The 20,287-nt window shown below is 40.9% G+C and overlaps 1 protein-coding gene across 1 annotated transcript in view; it reads left to right on the forward strand.

Annotated features, from left to right (window-relative positions):
• The window catches only part of oxr1a (oxidation resistance 1a), a 75,177-nt gene that overhangs the window by 13,204 nt on the left and 41,686 nt on the right, over positions 1–20,287 (forward strand). Inside the window, exon 2 of the mRNA XM_008279185.1 lies at positions 8,789–8,871. Coding sequence (XP_008277407.1) covers positions 8,789–8,871 — 83 coding nt within the window. The remainder of the gene's footprint in view (positions 1–8,788; positions 8,872–20,287) is intronic.

Here is a 20,287-nt window from a genome sequence, read left to right on the forward strand (position 1 = left end):
ACTCACAAAATAACATTTTAACTAATTTCTGCACAGTTTCACACTCCAGCTTCTTGGTTGAATGAGTCACAAAGTCCATTTTACTTCATAACTCTTGAAATAAACAGCAGAACTTACCCTTTCCGATGACACTGGCTGTTTCTCTATGTGCCAAAGAGCAAGCTGACTTTCAGGGCTGACATTACATCCCACTTCATTTGAAAAATAAACATGAAATAATATATTTGGTTATCCCTACAGTGTTCCTGTAGCATCATGATACCAATTTTGTAAGTAATCTGCAGCATTGATTGCATTTCCATGTGCCTCAGATGTTTTGTGTTTTTTGCACATATTCGCAAATGTTAGCATGCCAGCACTTCAATAGGAACATCATCATAGTAGCACTGAGCTCAGAAAGCCACTGTGTCTGAAGTATAGCTGCTAACATGCTTGTGGCTCTGGTGGCTCATTGTTTTGTAGACCTAACATGGAAAATAAGGATACAATTCTCAGTGACAGTATATGTAATTTTATTTCCCAATGTCTGTTATGTGATAAAGTAAATTATGTAAAATATTCATTGAGAATGGTCACATCAAATACCGGTTTTTGGCAAGTACAGCATGTCTGACAAAGCAACATACTTCATCACATTGACGCAAAATAGCCAAATCCAAAGTTGCCAAAAGGCAGTTTTGTTCGTTGTTCTAATCTTTACAAAACACAGGGGTGCGATGTGTTGCAAGCCAATTGCTTTATATCTCACAGGAATTTCTTGCACTGTGGCCATCCTCCGTTTACCACAAACTGCTAAACCACCATCTCTGTCCTTCCTCCCTCACAAACTTTTGAAGAAAGTCTGCTGCTCTCTTAACTAGTCCTGTGCAGCACCTGTTCAGAGTGGCTTTGGTACAGAGCTCTTGCCTCCCCTACTGTTTATGAAGGGGGTTTCTAAAAATAACATCTGGGGAGGGCTGTATATAGCCAGCAGGCAGGGAAAACAAGGGAGCAGAGGGAAATTGGCTGCTTGTGTATTCTATCAGACCATGAGGGAATGTTAGTCAGAGAGTTGTTGACTCTCCTATTCCCTGCCTGCTTCAGTTTGTCATGGCTGTGTACAAAGCGAGGGGGACTATATATTTAGCAACCGTGATTCATACTCAGCAGATTGCGCGGGTACAGAACACTGCATGTTTTTAGAGTCAAATACAGTAGCATTTGCATTTAGCTGTTGTCCATTCAGGTTCTTGTGTTCCTCTGCAGTTTTTAAGTGTCATTATCAAAGACCTGTTTCTTTGCTTAAATTGTTCTCTTTAGTCACAATTTAATCAGCAGAAATAAAATATTAATGCAAGTTATCAAAGAGATATGCACGTTATTGTTTTTTTACTAGTTCTTCAAAGTCGTGTCCTTGCAATGCATGTTCAAGGTACAACTTTGTGCTACTTGTTGATTAAAAAGTTCTTTTGAGTCTTTTATTGGTGTTTTTGTTTGTTGTGAATAAAGGCAGAGATAGAAAATATTTCAAGAGGGCCGTGTGTGTTCTAATAAAATTACTTTTTCACCTTTTAAAAGACAAAACAAGCTTCTGTAATAACCAATTTCAGTTTTTTTTTTTTTGTCCTCAAGAAGCCTCATTTCACATATATGACACTCAGCAGGGGTTCATCACAGTTTACATTAGGGATGCCCGATATTGGCATAAAAATGTAATATCTGTCAATTTTGTTATTGTTGTTTTTTTTGCCTATAATGAAAACCGCTAAAGTAATGCCTGGATTTCGCCGGCATTTACCAGCACGCAAATGATGACGACATCAAACTGCATCCTGAAGCGTGTAAACAAGTGTGGCTGCAGTAACAAACATATATCGGTACTGGTTCATATCGGAATCGGAAATTGAGAGTTGGACAATATCGGCATATCGGATATTGGCAAAAACGGCAATACTTGACATCCCTAGTTTACATGTCACACACTGACACGTTGAACCTCTGAGCTGCACATAGAAAAGAGTTCAACCTGACCAGACTAGAAAAGTCAGCTCACATATTGGCTAATTTGTAGTGAAAACCTCAACCAGAACAAGCCTCCTCCTACAGATACCTGCAGAGCTGCTGTGATGTTGCGTAACCACAAGCTTTTCGGATGTAACTTCCTTTTTTTTTTTTTTCGTTAAGCTGTGTTGAAATGTGTAACCTCTTGTGACTGTTTACATCCCAGACTAGTGAGAGTGTGCCTTTGTTTTTCCTGACACACAGCAGCTCCTTTCAGCGTCTGAGCCAGCGTCACAGCCTCTCTCGCACAGTTGACCCAGCGTTATTGTGCTACAGCTCATTAATGAGCCACAGAAAATGGTCTTTATGGGAAACGACAACAGTTAAAAAGCTTACCCTGTGGAATCTGTTGTTTTACTTGGTTGAACAACAAATTAGATAACTAGCAACCTCGACTCACCTTTGTTGGTTTTTTGTTTCCGCTATGTTGTTCAGCAACGATAACTGTGTTTACTTTATCTTGATTGGCAGCGACCACAGGCGCATTTTTCTGTGCCTTTCCCATGCAGCCTCTGAATGTCCCAGTGCTGCTGCTTCTGCCATTTTGAGCGTATTATGCTGTTACAATGCATAATGATCAATAGCACGGACTGGCCGATTATCGTATCCAAGATTCAGCATTTACCTGATTACCGGTATTGTTTTGTTTTGTTTGTTTTGTTTTTTTGACTGATTCCTGATAAAATAAAGTGGATATGAAATAGGCTAGCAACACTGAAAGATAAATGTTAGAAAAATCTCTATAACCTAAAAATACGTAAAAAAAAAATAATACAATAAAATAATAATAATAATAATAATAATAATAATAATAATAATAAATACATAAATAAATAAAAAATTAACTAACAACTAATTTTTTACTTCAGAATTTTCATTCTAACTGCACATGCATATTACTTCCAAATATGGTTTCAAATTATTTTAATATTTTTATTGATATTAATATTGTAGCTGGACATGTAATATGCTGATGTAATGTACATCAGACACAGTGCTTCAATTTAAATACAAGCAATAACACAATGCAGACATTTCCAAGAACGAAAAGAAGCCCCACACGTTTCTTAACATTTCTGATGTACGCAATATCACCAAAACAGGATCTGGTTTTACTTGTGTTTTAAAACTTTTGAAGAGAAAAGAAATATTCTCACGCAGCTTTAGAGGCTCTTCTGCTTGGCCACATTTATCACAGGTTGGTGAGACTTCTGGGAAGATTTTGTGAATTGTTACCTTTAAATATTGCAACCTGTGTAGAACTTCAGATTATAGTGCACATGATTGATTGAGCATGCATTGACATAATTCAGACCATTTTTCCAAACATTCTTAGCTATTTCCATCCCCATTTCTTTTTCACAGTCTTTTTAATAGTGCTTGTATCTACTTATCATATACTTATATATATCATATTAAGACGATGTGTTTTCACAGTGTCTAACCTGCAGATATCTGAAGAAATTTAAGTTTGACAGTCCATATTTCTCCCAGTGCTGCCAGAGGCCCTGAATATACAAATCCATAATGTTACCTAATTATTTCCATTTACTAAATACCCCCATCTGTATCCGAGGGTGCAAGAGGTGGATTTTCCAAAGATAGTGTTTTTAGCCTAACTTGTTTTGCTTCTTGGCCCCAGATCTGGACAGTACAATGGATAACAGAATGGTAACTGTAGCATGATTTTTTTAAAGGTGAATGGTGAATGGTGAATGGTGAATTATAGTCGCGCCCAAGAGTATGGTGTGCAGTCCTCTTGTTCCATATCCAACCAGCTGGTGAGCACAACTGTTTCATCCAGTCAGACGGAGATACAACAAATGTTTGCAGAAAAAATATTTATGACATGAAATTTGGCAGAGCTGTTAGCTTTATGCTTAGATAGATGACTCTTCCTGATCCTATGGGATTTGTAATTCCAGACAAATGGAGGATTCATAGTCCAGTCCAGTTCAGGGTTTTAAAAAAAGGTTTTAGTAATGTATATGGGTACAATCTATTAGTTCAAATTACCATAGGGCTGCAACTAGCAACAATTTTCCTATTGATGAATTTATCGACTCTTTTACCAATTAGTCAATTTATCTTAACAGATGAAATTTCCTCCAATACAGCAAAATGGCACAGAACAGCAAAAGCAAATCTTTTTCTCCTTATTGTGGGGTTGTTATTTTAAGTTGGTTGTAGTTTAGAATACTGTGGAAATACAGGTGATTTCACAGTACAGTAGTTGTCTTTAACCTCTGTATATGGTGAGTTTGTCAGACAGCATTGCGGTAATAAAATAAGGATATTAGTGGTGCAGAGCAGCAACTTTGACGTGACTGCTGGTTAACATGAAGCCTTAATGAGCTGCCTTTCAGTCTCGATTTCATTCTTGTTTTCTTGTCTGCTCACAGATACGGAAAACTATCTAAGTGAGAACACCTTTATTGGGAATTGGGCTGTATTCAAATACAGTATATGTGAGCACAGAGAAAGCAAACAATTGTAAAGTGCCTTTGTGCCAAAAAGCTCTTGTGTTTTCTCTTCTGGGGCTTTACACTAGGTTGTTGTTGTACACCACCAAAACGCTTCACAGTGTACTAACCACCTTTTTGTTCTTTGATAATTTGAGGTGCTTCCATATTCTCCAAGTCCTGGGTCTTTAAAAACGTTACACATAACTGAATCGTTGTCTGCCCTGTAGTGCTGACTACAGCTGACCAATGACTGGACCCAAACGTGACAGCCATCATTATGCAAAGATTACACAGTCATACTGAAATCATTTGATAATATCCATTTTCTATACACCGCTTAATCCTCACGAGGGTCGCGGGGGGGCTGGAGCCTATCCCAGCCGACTCAGGGCGAAGGCAGGGGACACCCTGGACAGGTCGCCAGTCCATCGCAGGTCATTTGATAATATAACATTTTTTAAAAAGAAAACATGCATTGATTAAAAATGATGCTGACACATTTTTAGCATCAGCATCATCAGTGATGCCAACTAAGATTCAAGCCCCCACGTAAAGAAGACATCACCTATGTGAATGATGTGTCTAAATCACAGATAAAAGCAATGTCTTGACTCTGTGCTTTGTGAAAGCCCTCCATAGGTTGGACCCCTTCCCTACAGCGCCCCTCCTTCTATGGTTATCAAAGTGTGTATCTGAAAAGGAAAATCAAACTCTGAAATATTATCTGTTTGCGTATCGATGGCAAAAAACATGCTTGACTGAAAATCAAAATTCCAATACGTCTCTGGATGCGGATGGATTACATGAAACAAACAAGCTGTGATTTGTGGACTAAAGAAATTCATTGGTTCCATAGAAGCAGAGTTTATATAGCTACAACAGATGCTGCCGGTTTCCTGTGGAGTGGGATGAAACCAAAGCCTTTGTTATTGAAGATGCACTGGTGCTTTGGTCCTCTGTGTGTCTGGAGTGTGAATAAAATACCCATTTCTTTGCCACCATCCAGGGGTGAGGTTTAATTTTAGACCAATCATCGGCTCACCATGTGCCAACACCCCTGCAGCTGCTAATGCATGTCTGCTATTCTCTTTTGCTCTGTGTCTGTCTTGCTTTTCGTCGCTTGCTCTGTCTCGCTCCTATCATTCAATATTATTTGGAAGTCTGAGGCATCCGAGTGTGACCTTGTGGTTACCCACTCAACCTGCACCAGTTTAGTGTTTACTGCTACGTATGCACATGTCAAACGACAACAAGAGCAAAGCGCAGTGCAAATCTTTATTGCCCTAGCAAATCTGCAGCCAACAAAGCAGATCAACACCTCTGCTGTCTACTAGCCGAGTCAGTTTACCAGTTGCAGTCTGGCGTGCTGACATGACCTGCAATTAAACACAGACACGCCAGATTATATTTCATAACAGGAAAGCATGAAATCACAGTTATGACAGGGCAACTTTAAATAGCAACACAAACTAAATCTTCCACAACCTGCAGCTTCAGTTTGTGTTTTCCCACTGAAAGCAATCATCCTTCCAAGGTTTTCATTTGGATATTGAATAATTGATTTGGCACACACCCACAGTTTGTGCATCCAGTGTGTATTTGATAAACACAAGTCCTTTTCCAAGATTTTCATCATGCTACAGGTTATTTTATGTAGCAGTCTGGCTGGGCAGAGTTGACGAAATCAAATCTCACAGGGAGTGAGTCTGAGGGAGTGCCTCTTATATTAAATGAAATGCTGCTATTCTGGAGATGACATGTCCAAAGATAATGTATTAGGAACGCAAATAAGATGTCTGAGTGAATGTTTGTACTCCAACACATACACCAACTTGGAGGTCTGTACTCGATAAGGTGCTTCTAAAGGGGTCCCATGATCGTATGATAATCACTGGGACTAGAAGGGGGAAAAAAGCCTAGTTCTTCAGCACAAATTTTCACAGTTTGATTTTATACTTACCTCTCATACTTCTTTTCTGTCATTTTCCTGTTAAATACTGGATTGTATTTTGAGCGCTAAGTCATCAAATGAATTTAAGAAGAGAAAATCACTCTTTGCTTAAACTCCTTGTGGTCTGTACCAGTTCAAAATGTCGGATCCGAGTCCAAAAAAGACCAGAAAGTTTACCCAAATCCAGCTTGTAATCATGAATTGTCAAAACAGAGAGGCCGGATCTGAAGGGGATGTTCAAACCTGATGGAAGACATAAACTGTCTTCTTACATGGTGGTGATGGACAGAAGTTCAGGATGAACTAGAGGGAGCATCAGTCGCAAAACTAATGTTCAAACAGACATATACAGTGATGTAATGACTTGGCTCTATGGTGGTTCTCCAGAAATTGGAAAAGCAAACCAGTTCTTTAAAGGTTCACAGTTCAAACAATCGTTGTGAATGTGGAAAGAGGATCTAAAGGTGTGTTGTATCAGGCACTAAGACTTAACAGCACATCCTTTAAGTCTTCTAAGTTGCACGTTGGAGTTGATATGGATCTGACACATCAGCACGTTCCTGTTAACTCTGTCGCCACTTCATGTGTGGTGTTAATGTGTTTCCATCAGTCAGATGAGTAAAAATATTTCTGACTTCAACTGCTTTCAGAAAAAACTCAAAATGACACACTTACCAGCTAAAAATAGAAAAAGGAATCGGCTCCATGTGGAAAAATCTGAGATGTCCAATTTTAGAAATATAAATAAAACAGTTTCAGTTATAGCACCATTGAGTCTGCTGATACACTAGTTGCGGCTGTACTATTCACTGGGGTGTAGTTGAAAAATAGCACAAAATTACCTGGTCTGGACATGATTTAAATTGTTGACCAGCACCTGTGACGTTAAAGTCACCCCCGCTGGGTGAGGCAGTTTCCATCTGAGTGAGACTTTCATGAATGTAACCCTCGGTATTCCTACTGCAGTGATACACCTGAAGCAGCTCTGGCTTCCCCTCCCCTCTCACTCACTGCCTGGCAGTCCTGAGCACCATAAATAGCAGCACTGGTGTATGACTCATGTTTTCAGCTATCTCAGATTCCTGATTAGAAAGCCATGAATGAGGGGACCCATTAGTCATGTGCAGCACCTACAAAAGAAAGGCATGCAGGAGAGGTGTTTGAGGGCACTGGGTCAACTCATACCCAATATCGATCCTAGAGTGACCTCTTCCAATCATCTCATTTCTTGGTTCTAACACTCTATGCCTCCAATCAACAAAGACTTAAGCAGTGTTCCTTAAGACCATTTGCCCATGTTCCTTCTTTAAGTAAAAGACAGAAGTCAATGCTTTTTCAACATCTTCTCCACTCCCACGAGTCTCTTTCCAGTTTCTTTAATCTTCTGTCCTATCTTTTGCTTCTGTCTTTCATCTACTGGCTTTCAGTATTCCATCCACCCTCTTGCCTTCATCTCCATGCTGTCTCCCAGCCCCCCATGTTTTCCATGCACCTTCTTCCATCTTCTTCTGTCGCCATTAACCCTTTCTCTCTTTGTCTTCTGCACCCCCATCCTTTCCATCTTCCTACATAATATTTATTTTATTCCATAAGTACACGCCAGCTGCTTCTTTCTCTTATTATCCACCTTCTGCTTTATATTCCCCATCCAAACGTTCATCTTATCATTTATCTCATGCCCCATTCTTTACTACACTTCCCAACCCTGCATTTGGAACTGCTCACAAACACCCATCCTACACCTATAGCCAACCTCCTCTTCAGCTGTCACTATTCCATGGAACACCCTTCTTTTGCCCAACCAACACGTAGCGTTGAACCCTCCCTTCTCCTCCATCTACCCTCTGGTTCAGCCCCCACTTTCCCTCTTCTCTGTTTCCAGCTTTAGCACGCCCCGCTTCCCATCTGAATCCATCTCCTTCTTCTCCTCTCGGGCTCGCAACCAGAGCGGTGGTGCTCTGATGGAGGTCATCCTGCTCTCTGTCTGCCGTGAGAGGCAACAGGGGGAGGAAGGCAAGGTGAACCGTTTTCACCGGCTGTCATTGCGCTGTATGGTGGGCTCGGACGGGAAGGCGAGGAGAGAGAGAGGGGGAGAGCGAGGGGAGGACAGTGTGATAGAGAGAGAGAGCAAGAGCAGGAGGGTAGAAGCAGAGCGAGAACGAGAGAGAGAGAGAAAGTGGTCCGGCGCTCACAGCTCACATCGCTGGCTGGCTCGCTCGCTCACTGTTGACGAATGAGCTGTCTACCCACGGGGCTGGGAAACGGCAGCTTGTGACAAGCTGGGGAGAGAGGAACATGAATGTAATGCGTACCTTGCCTCGTTTGCTTTCAGATACTGGCCAGAAGAAGACTCCAGAAAAGAAGGATGGGAGGCGCATGTCGTTCCAGAGACCCAAAGGGACCATCGAATATTCTGTGAGTAACGCGCAAGCAACTCTGCTCTTTCTGTGTTAATGTCGTTATGTGTTTCTGAAGCTTTCGTGCTCCACTCCTGTGCTGCTGCTTCGGTGTGTGTGCGTCTGCTGCTGGTGATTTCTGTAGCTCTGACTAGCTCCGGCAATATTCAAGCTGTAGTGGTTGTTGTGTTTGTGTGTTGTGAGAGCTCCGTGTCTGACCATGCTTGGTAGCTCATTAGTGAGGGGGAGAAGCATTTTGTGGATTTTGCCAGTCCAACACGTGCACCTCATTCTGAAACTGTTTACATAAAGACAACGGTGTGTGTATGAGTGTGTGTGTGTAAACAGGCGTGCAGGGTGGCAGATAGAAATCTCAGGGAAACAGTGTATCCTCTATTAAAGACTCTGTGTGCAGCAACACAACACTCAGCTCCATTTTGCATGTTGATGTATAAGAAAGAGAGGGGAATTGTAGCAGCTCTGTTCGTTCCTCCAGCTGGACCGGAGCAGGACAGACAAGCAGGAGTGCTGGCAGGATGTGTATTTGTTTTTCCACTGGTTCTCGGCTCTGCAAATCGGGCGAGCATTCCACCACAGAGCTTGCTGTGCTCGCGAATGACCTTCCAACTGCGTTGTCATTTCTATTGATTTAGCTGTTGTGTAGCAGAAGGGGAGGGGGTGAGGCGATAGATAGAGAGAGAGAGAGAGAGAGAGAGAGAGAGAGCGAGAGGGGGAGAGAGAGAGGAGAGGAGAGGACTCTGGTTCCCTGGCATGAACTGAAAATGGAGCTCTCTGTGCTTTGCCTCGTTGTGTTCTTCAAATGACCCTCAAATCCAGCTGCAGTCAGACTGCTTTTCCTCGCCTTTCTCTCCGTGGCAACAGTGAGGAGTGGGATTGCTGAGGCTCAGCTCCGGCCGTCTGCCTGTCTGCTGAGGAGAGAGGAGGAGGAGGAGGAGGAGATGAAGGGAGGAGGGAGAGAGGAAAGGAAACGAGGGATGGGGTTTCTGGGTTGTGGTCTCCTACTGTCATTCTTATCCTTACTCCCAAACCCCTTTCTTTTTGCTCCTGTTAATATTGTTTATTTCTTGCCGTCAGGGTTCTTTGGACGTTGCTTCCTTGCTTCGGGAGCTACTGTAGATTTGACTGTGATTGGCTCCCTTCCCCCTATCTCCAACACCTCAGCAACACCACCTCCACCTCTACTGCCTGCCCAACCTGTCAGTCATCCAAGACCTGCTGATTGACAAGGCCCTTGTTTACCTCGCCGGGGTTTGAACAGCCGAAACCGTTACAACAGGATATTTGTCAGAGCCAAAGCACTGTGTCATGGCCCTGATATGAGGGCCACAAAAAGTCAGCAAGATGGACAGAAGTGCTGGTGGTAGAGAAAAATGGGGGGAAATTTAGTGTTTAGTTTGTAGGGGGAAAGACTCATATCTCAATCACACGGCATACCAATCCTGCTCTTGTCAGCCATCACTCTGTCCCTATGTCTTTCCCCCTTATTACCCCCCCACTAGATCACTGATAGTGTGATGGATGGATCGAGCTCTGCCAATGATTGTGTCCTGTAGCCTGACATGCTGCAGCGGCACGTCGCGAGGCGGTTTTCGGGGGGAGCGCAGAGAGTGTTTAAGGCGGTATAGCCAAGCCTCTCCTACACTGTGAGAGACACATGGCCGACAGTGCCTCAGTGATTGAGAAGCAGCTTTATCTTAAACTCATCTCCTGCACCGGGGGACGGCCAGCGATGTTTCCTTATTTCGCTCTCCGGCAGATAAGTTCATAATCTATCGCCTGGCGCCCACAGGAAAAAGGAGGGTTTCCTCTTGTGCTCCCTTATCAATACAATCTCCCTCCCTCTCCCTCCCCCTTCTCACCCCTTTACCTCACACACAGGCTTCTTTTTCTATTCCCTTTTTTTTCTCATATTGAGAAATAACCTGTGCAGCTGCAACCCATCTGCCTAGACACTGATAACGCTAGTCCATTCAGCCAAGTCCAGCTATTGGCTGACCTGCATCCAATTAAAAAAGTGTTTGAAGTCTCTGGGAACAACAGAGATAGATGAGGAGACAGAAAGATGCAGACAGAGAGAGGCAAAGAGTAGCACAGAGGTGAGCCACACATGGAGGGGGGGTTCTCTTACCACAGACTGCCTGTAAGGATGGTCAGTCAAAGTCAAACAAAATGAAGAGCTGAGAAAGTGCAGGCCGCACAAATTTATCTCCAGACACATCAGGTTTATCACCCCGTGGACATCGATGCTCCCGTTGGCTTGCTATTTTGGATCTTATCTGGGCCCCTTAATAGACCCATACTGTGTGCTGACAAATAAACAGCCTTGTTTATTACATCTGGAGTTTTACTTTTTCTGCTTCGACCATTGTTTCTATTGCCTGTGATTGCATTTCACTCTCCAAGTTAAGTGTGACTCATCCTGGGACATGGAAGCATTGGTAAAAAGAAGTGGGATGGGTAAGAAAGTGAGAGCTGTCAGGTCATTAGACAGGTCATGAATAAGGTCAGACGGATGACCATGAAGTAAAAGTGCAGAGTGTTGGTACCAGTCCTTTACTAGACAGGGACACTGGGCAAACTTGCCCAAGCTTGTGCCCCACACGTATTACTTTATGTTTCATGAATTCGAGTATTTGCACCGCGAGAAGAACTTTGTAGAATTAATAGTCTGTGCGATTGTTTGTGTCTTTTTTTTTTAAGGAATAAATGAATGTGAGGGTAATAGTGAGTGTTTCAAGGTACAGATAGTAACAATATAAGCAGGAAAACTTATACTGCCTGAGAAATTTTCATACAACGAATCAGATTGAACATCCAGAGTGTTTGAGGACTCTGGAAGTACCTGCAGAGTCAGCGTATGTGTTGTCAAACAGTCTTCTTTTTAACAAGCAGTCTAGTTTTTATTTTTGTGAAAAATTGGATGCAGCATGGTGGTACAACATTGAGCACTATTGAGTCACTGCTGGAAGGTTCTGGGTTCAAACTGATCGACTATGCCTTTCTGTTGGGAGGGTTTTGTGTTGTCCCTGTACATGCATGGGTCCAGAGTGTACCCCACCTCTTGCCCAGTATCAATGGAGATAGACTCCAGCGATGTGCAACTCTTTACAGGAGAAATTGGGTATAGCTAATGGAAGAATAGATGGAAATTGGATGCTTAGTTGTGTGGCTCAAATGTAAGGTAATACAAGAGAGACTCAATCTGGAATATGCCCAACTTTGTTCATTTTCTGATAGACTGAATTGTTTGTCTGTAAACTGCTATGGGTGCTTACAGCCAACATTTGTTCATCTTCTCCTCCAAATACATTTGGCTAACCTGAGGAGCTTGCTTACAGTTTGTCTCATTTGGATGTCCTAGTGGCCTAGATTTACAAGACACCATCAATGTAACTGGCACATCCAGATCTCTTTTCCTATCCTAAAAAAGGCAAATAAATCTAACAGAATTGGGCTCTGACTGTCCTTCTTGCTTCTTTTTATGATACTATGACCCATCCAGAATCCCAGAAATGAGCTTGAAAGGTTCATTGTCATCATAACCAAAAGAAACCAAGGCCAAAACCACAAGGATGACATCGAGAATAATTCTTTAATGTTGAGTCATGTTTAGTCAATTTTTGGCCTGAACCTCCCTACCCACACTCTCTTTCAGTCTATTGCAGTACTCTCAGCAGAACTGGCACAGCAGAGCTCTCATTACATTTTGTGTAGTGACACTAGAGAGCAGTTTTGAGGGGAAGGACTGTCTGGATATCAGATTTGTAGGGCTGGGAGGCAAAAGGGAAGTTGTCTGCATTCATGATATAGTCATTCTAGCCAATAACATAAACAGTCATATGGAATTATACAGTAAACTGCATGTGTTTATGTTGGTTGTAGAAAAACAGGAATCATGTGTCAGTAAGTTGGCTGGTCAGTCTGTCATTCCATCAGTTCGGATCAGGCTGATGAATTTCAATGAAATTCTTTGCAAACATTCATGAGAATAAACATGATCTGGCAATCCTTTAAATCATTTCAATTTTTCCTGAAGACTAGCAGATGCAAAATTTATAGAAATGTTTATGTTTCCCAGAGGATAAAGCCTAAAAACTGGGGTGATTCAAAGATGATTTCTCAACACCGCTACCAACATTTGTGGTTTTACATGAAATGTCTCATCTACTAAAATGTCTCATGACATTTGCTAGACTTATTCATGCTTCCCTCAAGATGACTGAACTTGGGTGATCTCAGGTGAAATTTAGCAAAAAAATGAGTAAAAACTTTCTCTAAAGGTGTTGTTTAAACACAGACACGCATACATAAATTTCATATGTCCAACATTGTCTAAAAATTGAAAAACCATGACTTAGATACACAGGTAGCTGATCAGAGGACAAGTGAACCAGACTACAAATCTGTAATTAGATTTTTTTACAGACTTACTGCTACAGATGTGATTTAGTTGAAACCAAATACCCATAGGAAATGTGTGTTATGTTTTAAAATGAATGCTACTTTGCATGTAGTCTGATGCAGATGGGTCACAACTCCACAGATGGAAGGTAAAGGCTGGTAATGGTAGAGCCTTGGTCACTCCATGTCACCAGTCTGCAGATTGAAGGGATGTCTGCTGGGCTGAGAGGAAGCACTGTGGGCATTAAAGGACCTGAGGGACATTAGATGACTCATACACCCAGCATCAGGTGTGTATGTGCGTTCGCAGTCGTAGACTCACATACACACACATACACACATTGGCGGCAATCTTAACTCCACACCCTCCTGACAATCAGTCACTCTGATTGCATTATTCACTGCTGGGTAGGAGAGGGGATCCCACTGTTTGAGCTCTTTCTCAGCTCCCTGTCTGAGAGCAAGAGAACAAGTCAATAGATGATGGACAAATGATGAAAGTGGAGGGGTGTGTGGATGAGGATGTTAAAAGGGATGGAGGATGGAATAGTGGGGAATGCATGCAGAGAACATAGAGATTTGACGGATAGGTAACTGGATGGGTAAAAAGAAGAGACTAATTCATGGCTCGGATGACAGCAGCTCACTCTGCTATCTTTTAATCAAAGCATTTTTATTGCACATGTTCCACTTAAAGCCTGTGATTTGTCCTTAAATCCTAAATAGAAAAGCTAGGGAAGACATGGAGAGAGTGTGCGTCATTGCAAAAATAAGTTTGAAAACAAATAAATGAAACATCCACAAACCTGCCTGCCTCCAATTTTTTCATAAAACTAAGGTGCAGGATAAGTGCTGTCAGTAGGCTAGCCATTTTTGGGTTTCATAAGCTGACTTGGCTCTTTTTTGTAGTTTGCCAATCAGTTTGTGGGTTTTTTGTTTTCAAAAAGACCTTGAGAGTAATGAGTCTGTCAATTATTAAAAAACTATCATTAGCTGATTGTGCATCCAGTTTACCATTTTTGTGCAAGTTAGCTATGTAGCAGCTGAGTACTGAGCAGTGGTTGGTGTTGAATAACAATCATTATCTGCATATATACTTGAAAAATATTGCATTCACATTTTGATCAGAATTTTTGATCATTGAAACTATAGTGATAGCATACAACATTAGCCAAGTAGAGCTGTCAGCTGGATTAATTTCAATGACGCCTTCAGCTTTACCTGCTAATATTACCATCCATAGTGAGGTGAAACACTACATAGCAGCAGATATTTCTAGATAGATAGATCTAGTAGATAAATATAATGCTTTAGAATGGTGTTAACCCAAACCATTCGATCCCGAAATTCTTTGGTTCTGTGCACATTGAGGTCCAAATATCTGTCACAAGGATTATTTTGGCCGTGCACCAGTTGTTGTCAATCAGCTATACCATGCTAGCAGGTCTAACTTTAAAAGCAGAGCAGACACTGTGAGAATGTTATTAAACCTGCACGGTGCATTAACTTACAAACGTTTAAATCGGCATCTGTCACACTGTACTGGTCAACTGACTGACGATCATGTGGTGCTCACACTGGACATGAGCATCAAGGCCACTCGCGCTTTGTCCCAGAGATATACAGCTCGATATTTAGCTTAATCCAGTGACAATTCTAATAAAGGTTTTTTTGTTTGTTTGTTTGTTTTTTAAACAAAACAAATCCTTGGTCTTGATTAAAATTGAGAAATGCAGTGTTACTTAGTGCAGTTCTACAGCTGGCATTGCACTTGTGCTTATGGGAAATGGTACCTTTTAGTTAACTATGAATATGTTGGAGGTGGCTCAGTAACACATTTCATTTGATTTATTGAAATTAGATAACACGTCAATGTCCTTTTCTTTTAAGTGCCTTAACTGTTACAGTATAAGTTATGTACAGCTTTTGAATGTTTTAATTTTTTTTTAAATAATGACAGAAATGTATATTATTTAGGAATTTCTTTAGTTTTCTCTGCTGTACTGAAAATCTACCAAACCATGACTCCAAAACCAAGAATTTTCTGTAAGCATGTTTGAACTACAAAATAAAATGTTTTTTTTAGACATGAATAAAGTCTCCAGCTGACTAAAATATTTAAAAGTGACACAGGTTAAAGGAGTCCTGCGTTTTTCTGATGTGACTAACAGTATAATTTCCTAAAATCCTTGTGTTTGTGTAAACAAAAACAAATTTTAGTATATGAAGTCATATTAGTTTTCACTCCACAGTGTGTGGTACTTGCACAGTATTTACTGTATTTACCCATAGATGGAGCAGAGATCCCAAAAAAATAGCAAAGGACCCATTTTAATTCATCCCAAACAAGCCTGGCTCGAACACTGCCTCAGCTTTGGCAATTCTATGTCGTGATGAGCCTTTTTTTTGCTTTGGTGGCTCTCATGTATCATTAGGTCTGTGCGTTTTTGTTGGCAAATCAGTGAAAAGGCCATCAAAGCCTGAAGCAGCAGGTCGGAGCCTGACGCAAGGAGAGTCCCTGAGAGCTTGAAAGTGAGAGACTAAACTTGCTCTGTGTTGCCCTGAAAAGCACCGAAATTTGCGACTCTCTCCCATGTCACTCACAGCAGCTCTAAATTTAGGTCTGCAAACGATCAGCAAGGGTGTAGTAGCACACAATTCACATGCCATTAGGGAAGTAATGGCAAAGTCGCCATGGCAACTGTCATGCAAAAGCTGGAATTCATCCTTAATTATGAAATGAGGAGTGATAGCTGCTCTGATGTGGCATTATGGGTGATTAAACCACACACTGGAGTTTTATTTCCAGTTTGATGACTACACAGTCAATTCATTATGTTTGATTTTCACTCTTTTGCTAGTGGATTCATTCGTTCCACTCCTTTTTCCTCTTACTTCAAAATCTAAAGTGGCCTGCATAAAACTGTGGATCTACCAGCACCTGTAAATGGCCACAGTTAAACATACTTCAGCATAGCCATAACTCTGCGATTACACCTTATTTCTTGTGTTGACCTTTTGCGGTAGCACTCAAAGATTTGTTTGCATGTTCCATACTTATGTTAGATGGCAGCAGACTCTTTAGTGGAGCCATTAGTCTTTGGCTGCCCGTGCCAGCTGCCCTTGGAGAATCTTTGCGTCCTCTCCTGTTCAACAAGGTGACCATTAGCTGGATGTCAGTCACTCTCAAGATGGCTGCCTCGGCCTTCCTCTACCCTTCTACTCAAAAGGAGGGATGTCACCCGAACAGGAAGAAGCTTAATTATTCATCGTCGGTTTGAGATGAATAATGGGTATTATTGATCCAAAGGATAAGAAGATAGGGTTCACCTGTCATTAGTAGCCATGATCCTGATTGTGATTACTCTCTCTTTCTCTTTCGCTTGCTCCCTCTTCCTGATGTCAATGTGTCAATAACAGGTCTTTATCAGTGGGTCACATTTGCATGTCCCCTGTCCTCTACCACTTAATTGAGTTAGAGATAGCTCCTCTTACAGTACAATCAATGGCTGCATCTCTGAGGTTTGCTGGAGTCAAATGTACACATGCCGTTTCTGTGGTGCTTAGATTCATCTGTCACGTATGAAGCTAACTGTGTGCTAATATTGCTGGCCTATGGGAATGAAGTGATTAATTAAGCTTAAAAGGCTAACTTGAGTCATGCTAATATTACACCGCTTCTTGTGCCAAGATCAGCCCACCACCTGGCTTTGCCAATGTTTACTGCATTGAACACCAGATATTTATAACTATATTGATTGGCTGAGCTCCTGATACAAGAACTACCAGAGCAGCGATTTGATACAAGAGCGAGCAGATGTCATAGGTTAGGTTAAGCTTTAAAAGATCTATTTGTACAACAGAAAGTAGAGGTTTGTTCAGTGTAAGCCAAACATGTGACCATATATTGCAGAATGTTAAAAAATAAAAATAAAAATGTGTAGAAAGCGAGCTTCAAGCAGCTGTAACTGTCCTGAAGACCTGAATGTCCCATAGGTTGGCTTTGTGCTGAGCAACACAGGAGCTGTAAAGCTAAAAATAAATAGTTCATGGATGAGATAGTGGCAAATAGCACCTAGGGAGAATCGATGCTCTGCACTGAAGGCGCCTGGATGAAAAGCTCTGACACTGTAGGAGCCCTGCTCATTATTAACTCTTCATCTTCCTCACTCATATAAACAGAGAAACTCCTTCTTGTCCCATGAAACAAGATTTGAGTGTTGAAATGCTGGCCACACACCAAGGACATCACACAAACACAAGCACCCATCAGGGGGTTGTAAATATTTTTAGGGTGGGATGATTGATGCTCAGTTATGGCACATCACAGTAATAATTTGTAATGTCTTGGGTATCCTGAATTTATTATCCTGCTTTTTATGGCTATGTTGGAAATACATGATGAGTACATGTTTGTGGGTGTCATCACTGTGTTACAGAGAGTTTGCCACTGTGGATCTGATCTCCTTGACGTGTCCTGTCGTCTTTGCGACAGGATATTTATCAATCTGACAGGCTGCTGTTGTCTGAATGAACAGTAGGACTCTGTTTAGAGCCAATGAAATGACAAATCGTGTAGATCTTTTCTTTTGTCATAAGGTGTCCAGGAGCAGCTGTTAATGACATAGTTGCGAGGAGGAGTTTTAGAGGGGAGACCTAACCGTCACCACATCCTCCATATGTCTTCTTTGTTATTCCGCCTCAGTGGTTTCTCTTCCTGCACTAAGGTGAAAGGCACAGAGGTGTTTTCTCGCACCGCCTTTGAGGTTGCACTATATTTAGTTGATTTGATTTGAGTGGCAAAAATCTCAACACTTGAATTTACCACCAGTCAGGTTTTTGATCATCTGCATCAGTACAGGTCTGCCTTTGAATCCTCAGCTTCTCAGTTACTCTGCGTCCCTTTAATATCGAATGAGTGGCTTCAGTTGTTTACGACGTGTTGGCTTTGCTGGATTAGGCTTTTCTGTTTAAATGGGCTGTGCACTGAGTTCAATCTGCCTGTTGACCTTATTAGCCTAAATGAATTAGAAATAAGCACAGAAAGATAGTATTTCAAGTTTAATAATTTATTTTAACCTGGTAATTTTATGTTGAAATTATGACAACTAACTTGGAGCAGACCAGCGTGTACCTGCCCATATCATTTCTGAGAACAAAACATACAAAGTTATGATCCCAGCACAAGAAGTATTGAGAAATATAATGTATACAAGTTAGCCTTTGGATTTTAAATGCTGTGCTATTTTAGTTGTTGAGCATATGTTTGCATTGCATAGCTCACACAGACTTCATCATGACATCAGTGAGTCTGGAGTCGACCTTGCAGCCTCAGTTGTCAAAATGCAGGGGTGTTTACAGGTAGTCTGTTCATCTACCAATGATAGGAAACTAGAGCAAAAATGCAGCATGCAGACAAGGGTCCACATAAAAGCATTTCCTTTATTGAACTGAGTTTTTTCATTGAATCACTCTATCTACAAAATTCCAGAAAATAATGAAAATGGCTGTTATAATTTCGATCAGATCAAGGGAACAGATATCTTGTTTTTTTTGTTGTTGTTGTTGTTTTGACGGGGGGGATTCTGGATCAAGAGTCCAGAATCCAAGGACATTCATCTTTGTATCATGTATGACCAAAAAATAAATTAATAAATTAATAAAGGACAATATAATATATAATATTCAATAATATTGAATTTCCCTTCTGGGATAAATAAAGTATTTTTCATTCATTTCATTTCATTTCTTATCCTCAAATTTGCATTTTTGCGTAGAAAATGCCCACGTTTCTTTTACAGACAAAACCTACAAGAGGTGTTTCTATGCAGCGTCACAGTTTCGGTCAAATATTTGAGTAATGGGAAGAAAAACATAATTTATATGCATGTAAACACAATAGGTACAGTCATATAACTACAGAAATAGTGTTTTCAGTGCAAACACTGATGTGTTAAGATATTTGTTAAAGATCCCCCAGCATTTGATTAAACCCCTAAAAACTCATCTCTATGTATTAACATTACGTGTTTTAAAGTTGTTGTTTTTTTGTTTGTTTGTTTGTTTTTAAAAATAAAACTGCCTTAAAAAGTTTTAGATTGTAACAATACAATTTGAAATTCTCTAGAAGGTGCAGATATATGAAGGCCTTGCCTGTGTCCACCCACCCCTCTCTACTTGCAGCTCAAGCACACCAGCTTACTTTCAACTCTGCTTAAACACTGAATAACACCAGAGTAACCAGAGTATATTTCTCTGGACTGCTCAAGGGCAAGCCATTCAGCCTGACATCTTAGAGCCAGACATTGATTCTGAATAAGTACGATGATATGGACAGCCGCATCCTGCAGGTTGACTGTATGAGCTCCTTTGTCTGAATCTGTTTTTTTTTAAACCCTCATCGGTACGTTGCAGTTTCAAGGAGAAGATCCTCAGGCATGGCAGTGACTTATTTTTTCGCTCATGTGTCCTCCAGCATCTAAAAACCACCATATGGACATGTTAACAAGGTAAAATACTTGATATTCACTGGAGGATGCTTTTAACACCACTGCCCATATAAATAATTTGAACAGGCACTGCCTCAAGATAAATAACTAACTACAAATTGGCAAGTGCAACAGTGAAAGCAAACTTTCTGGTTCCCTTCTTCCAAAAATACTGTAGCGCTGTAGCTGAAAATACACTTTCTTATTTGTGATTGTGTCATTGAAATTACACCTTGGTGATAGTTACATATCCAAAATGTCCCTGTTTAGCAGTTTAATCCCTTGTTGATTTGTTGCTGTCTATGAGTTCCGTGAGGGTTTTTTTTGTTTGTTTTGTTTTCACTGCACTGGTTGCTGTGCGGGCTCCATTTATCTTAATCTCAACTTTGATCAAATCATTGAATTAAATCTGGCCGATGTGAAATTCTAAGGGTATCAAATAGCGATTTGAAATATGACGGATGCTCTCTAATTTGATTTGTTTCTTCTAAAATGATCAAATTAGCATTTAATCAAGCTGGGTAA

Source organism: Stegastes partitus, unplaced genomic scaffold (genome assembly GCF_000690725.1).
Source record: "Stegastes partitus isolate 25-593 unplaced genomic scaffold, Stegastes_partitus-1.0.2 Scaffold146, whole genome shotgun sequence".
Taxonomy (NCBI): Eukaryota; Metazoa; Chordata; class Actinopteri; family Pomacentridae; genus Stegastes; species Stegastes partitus.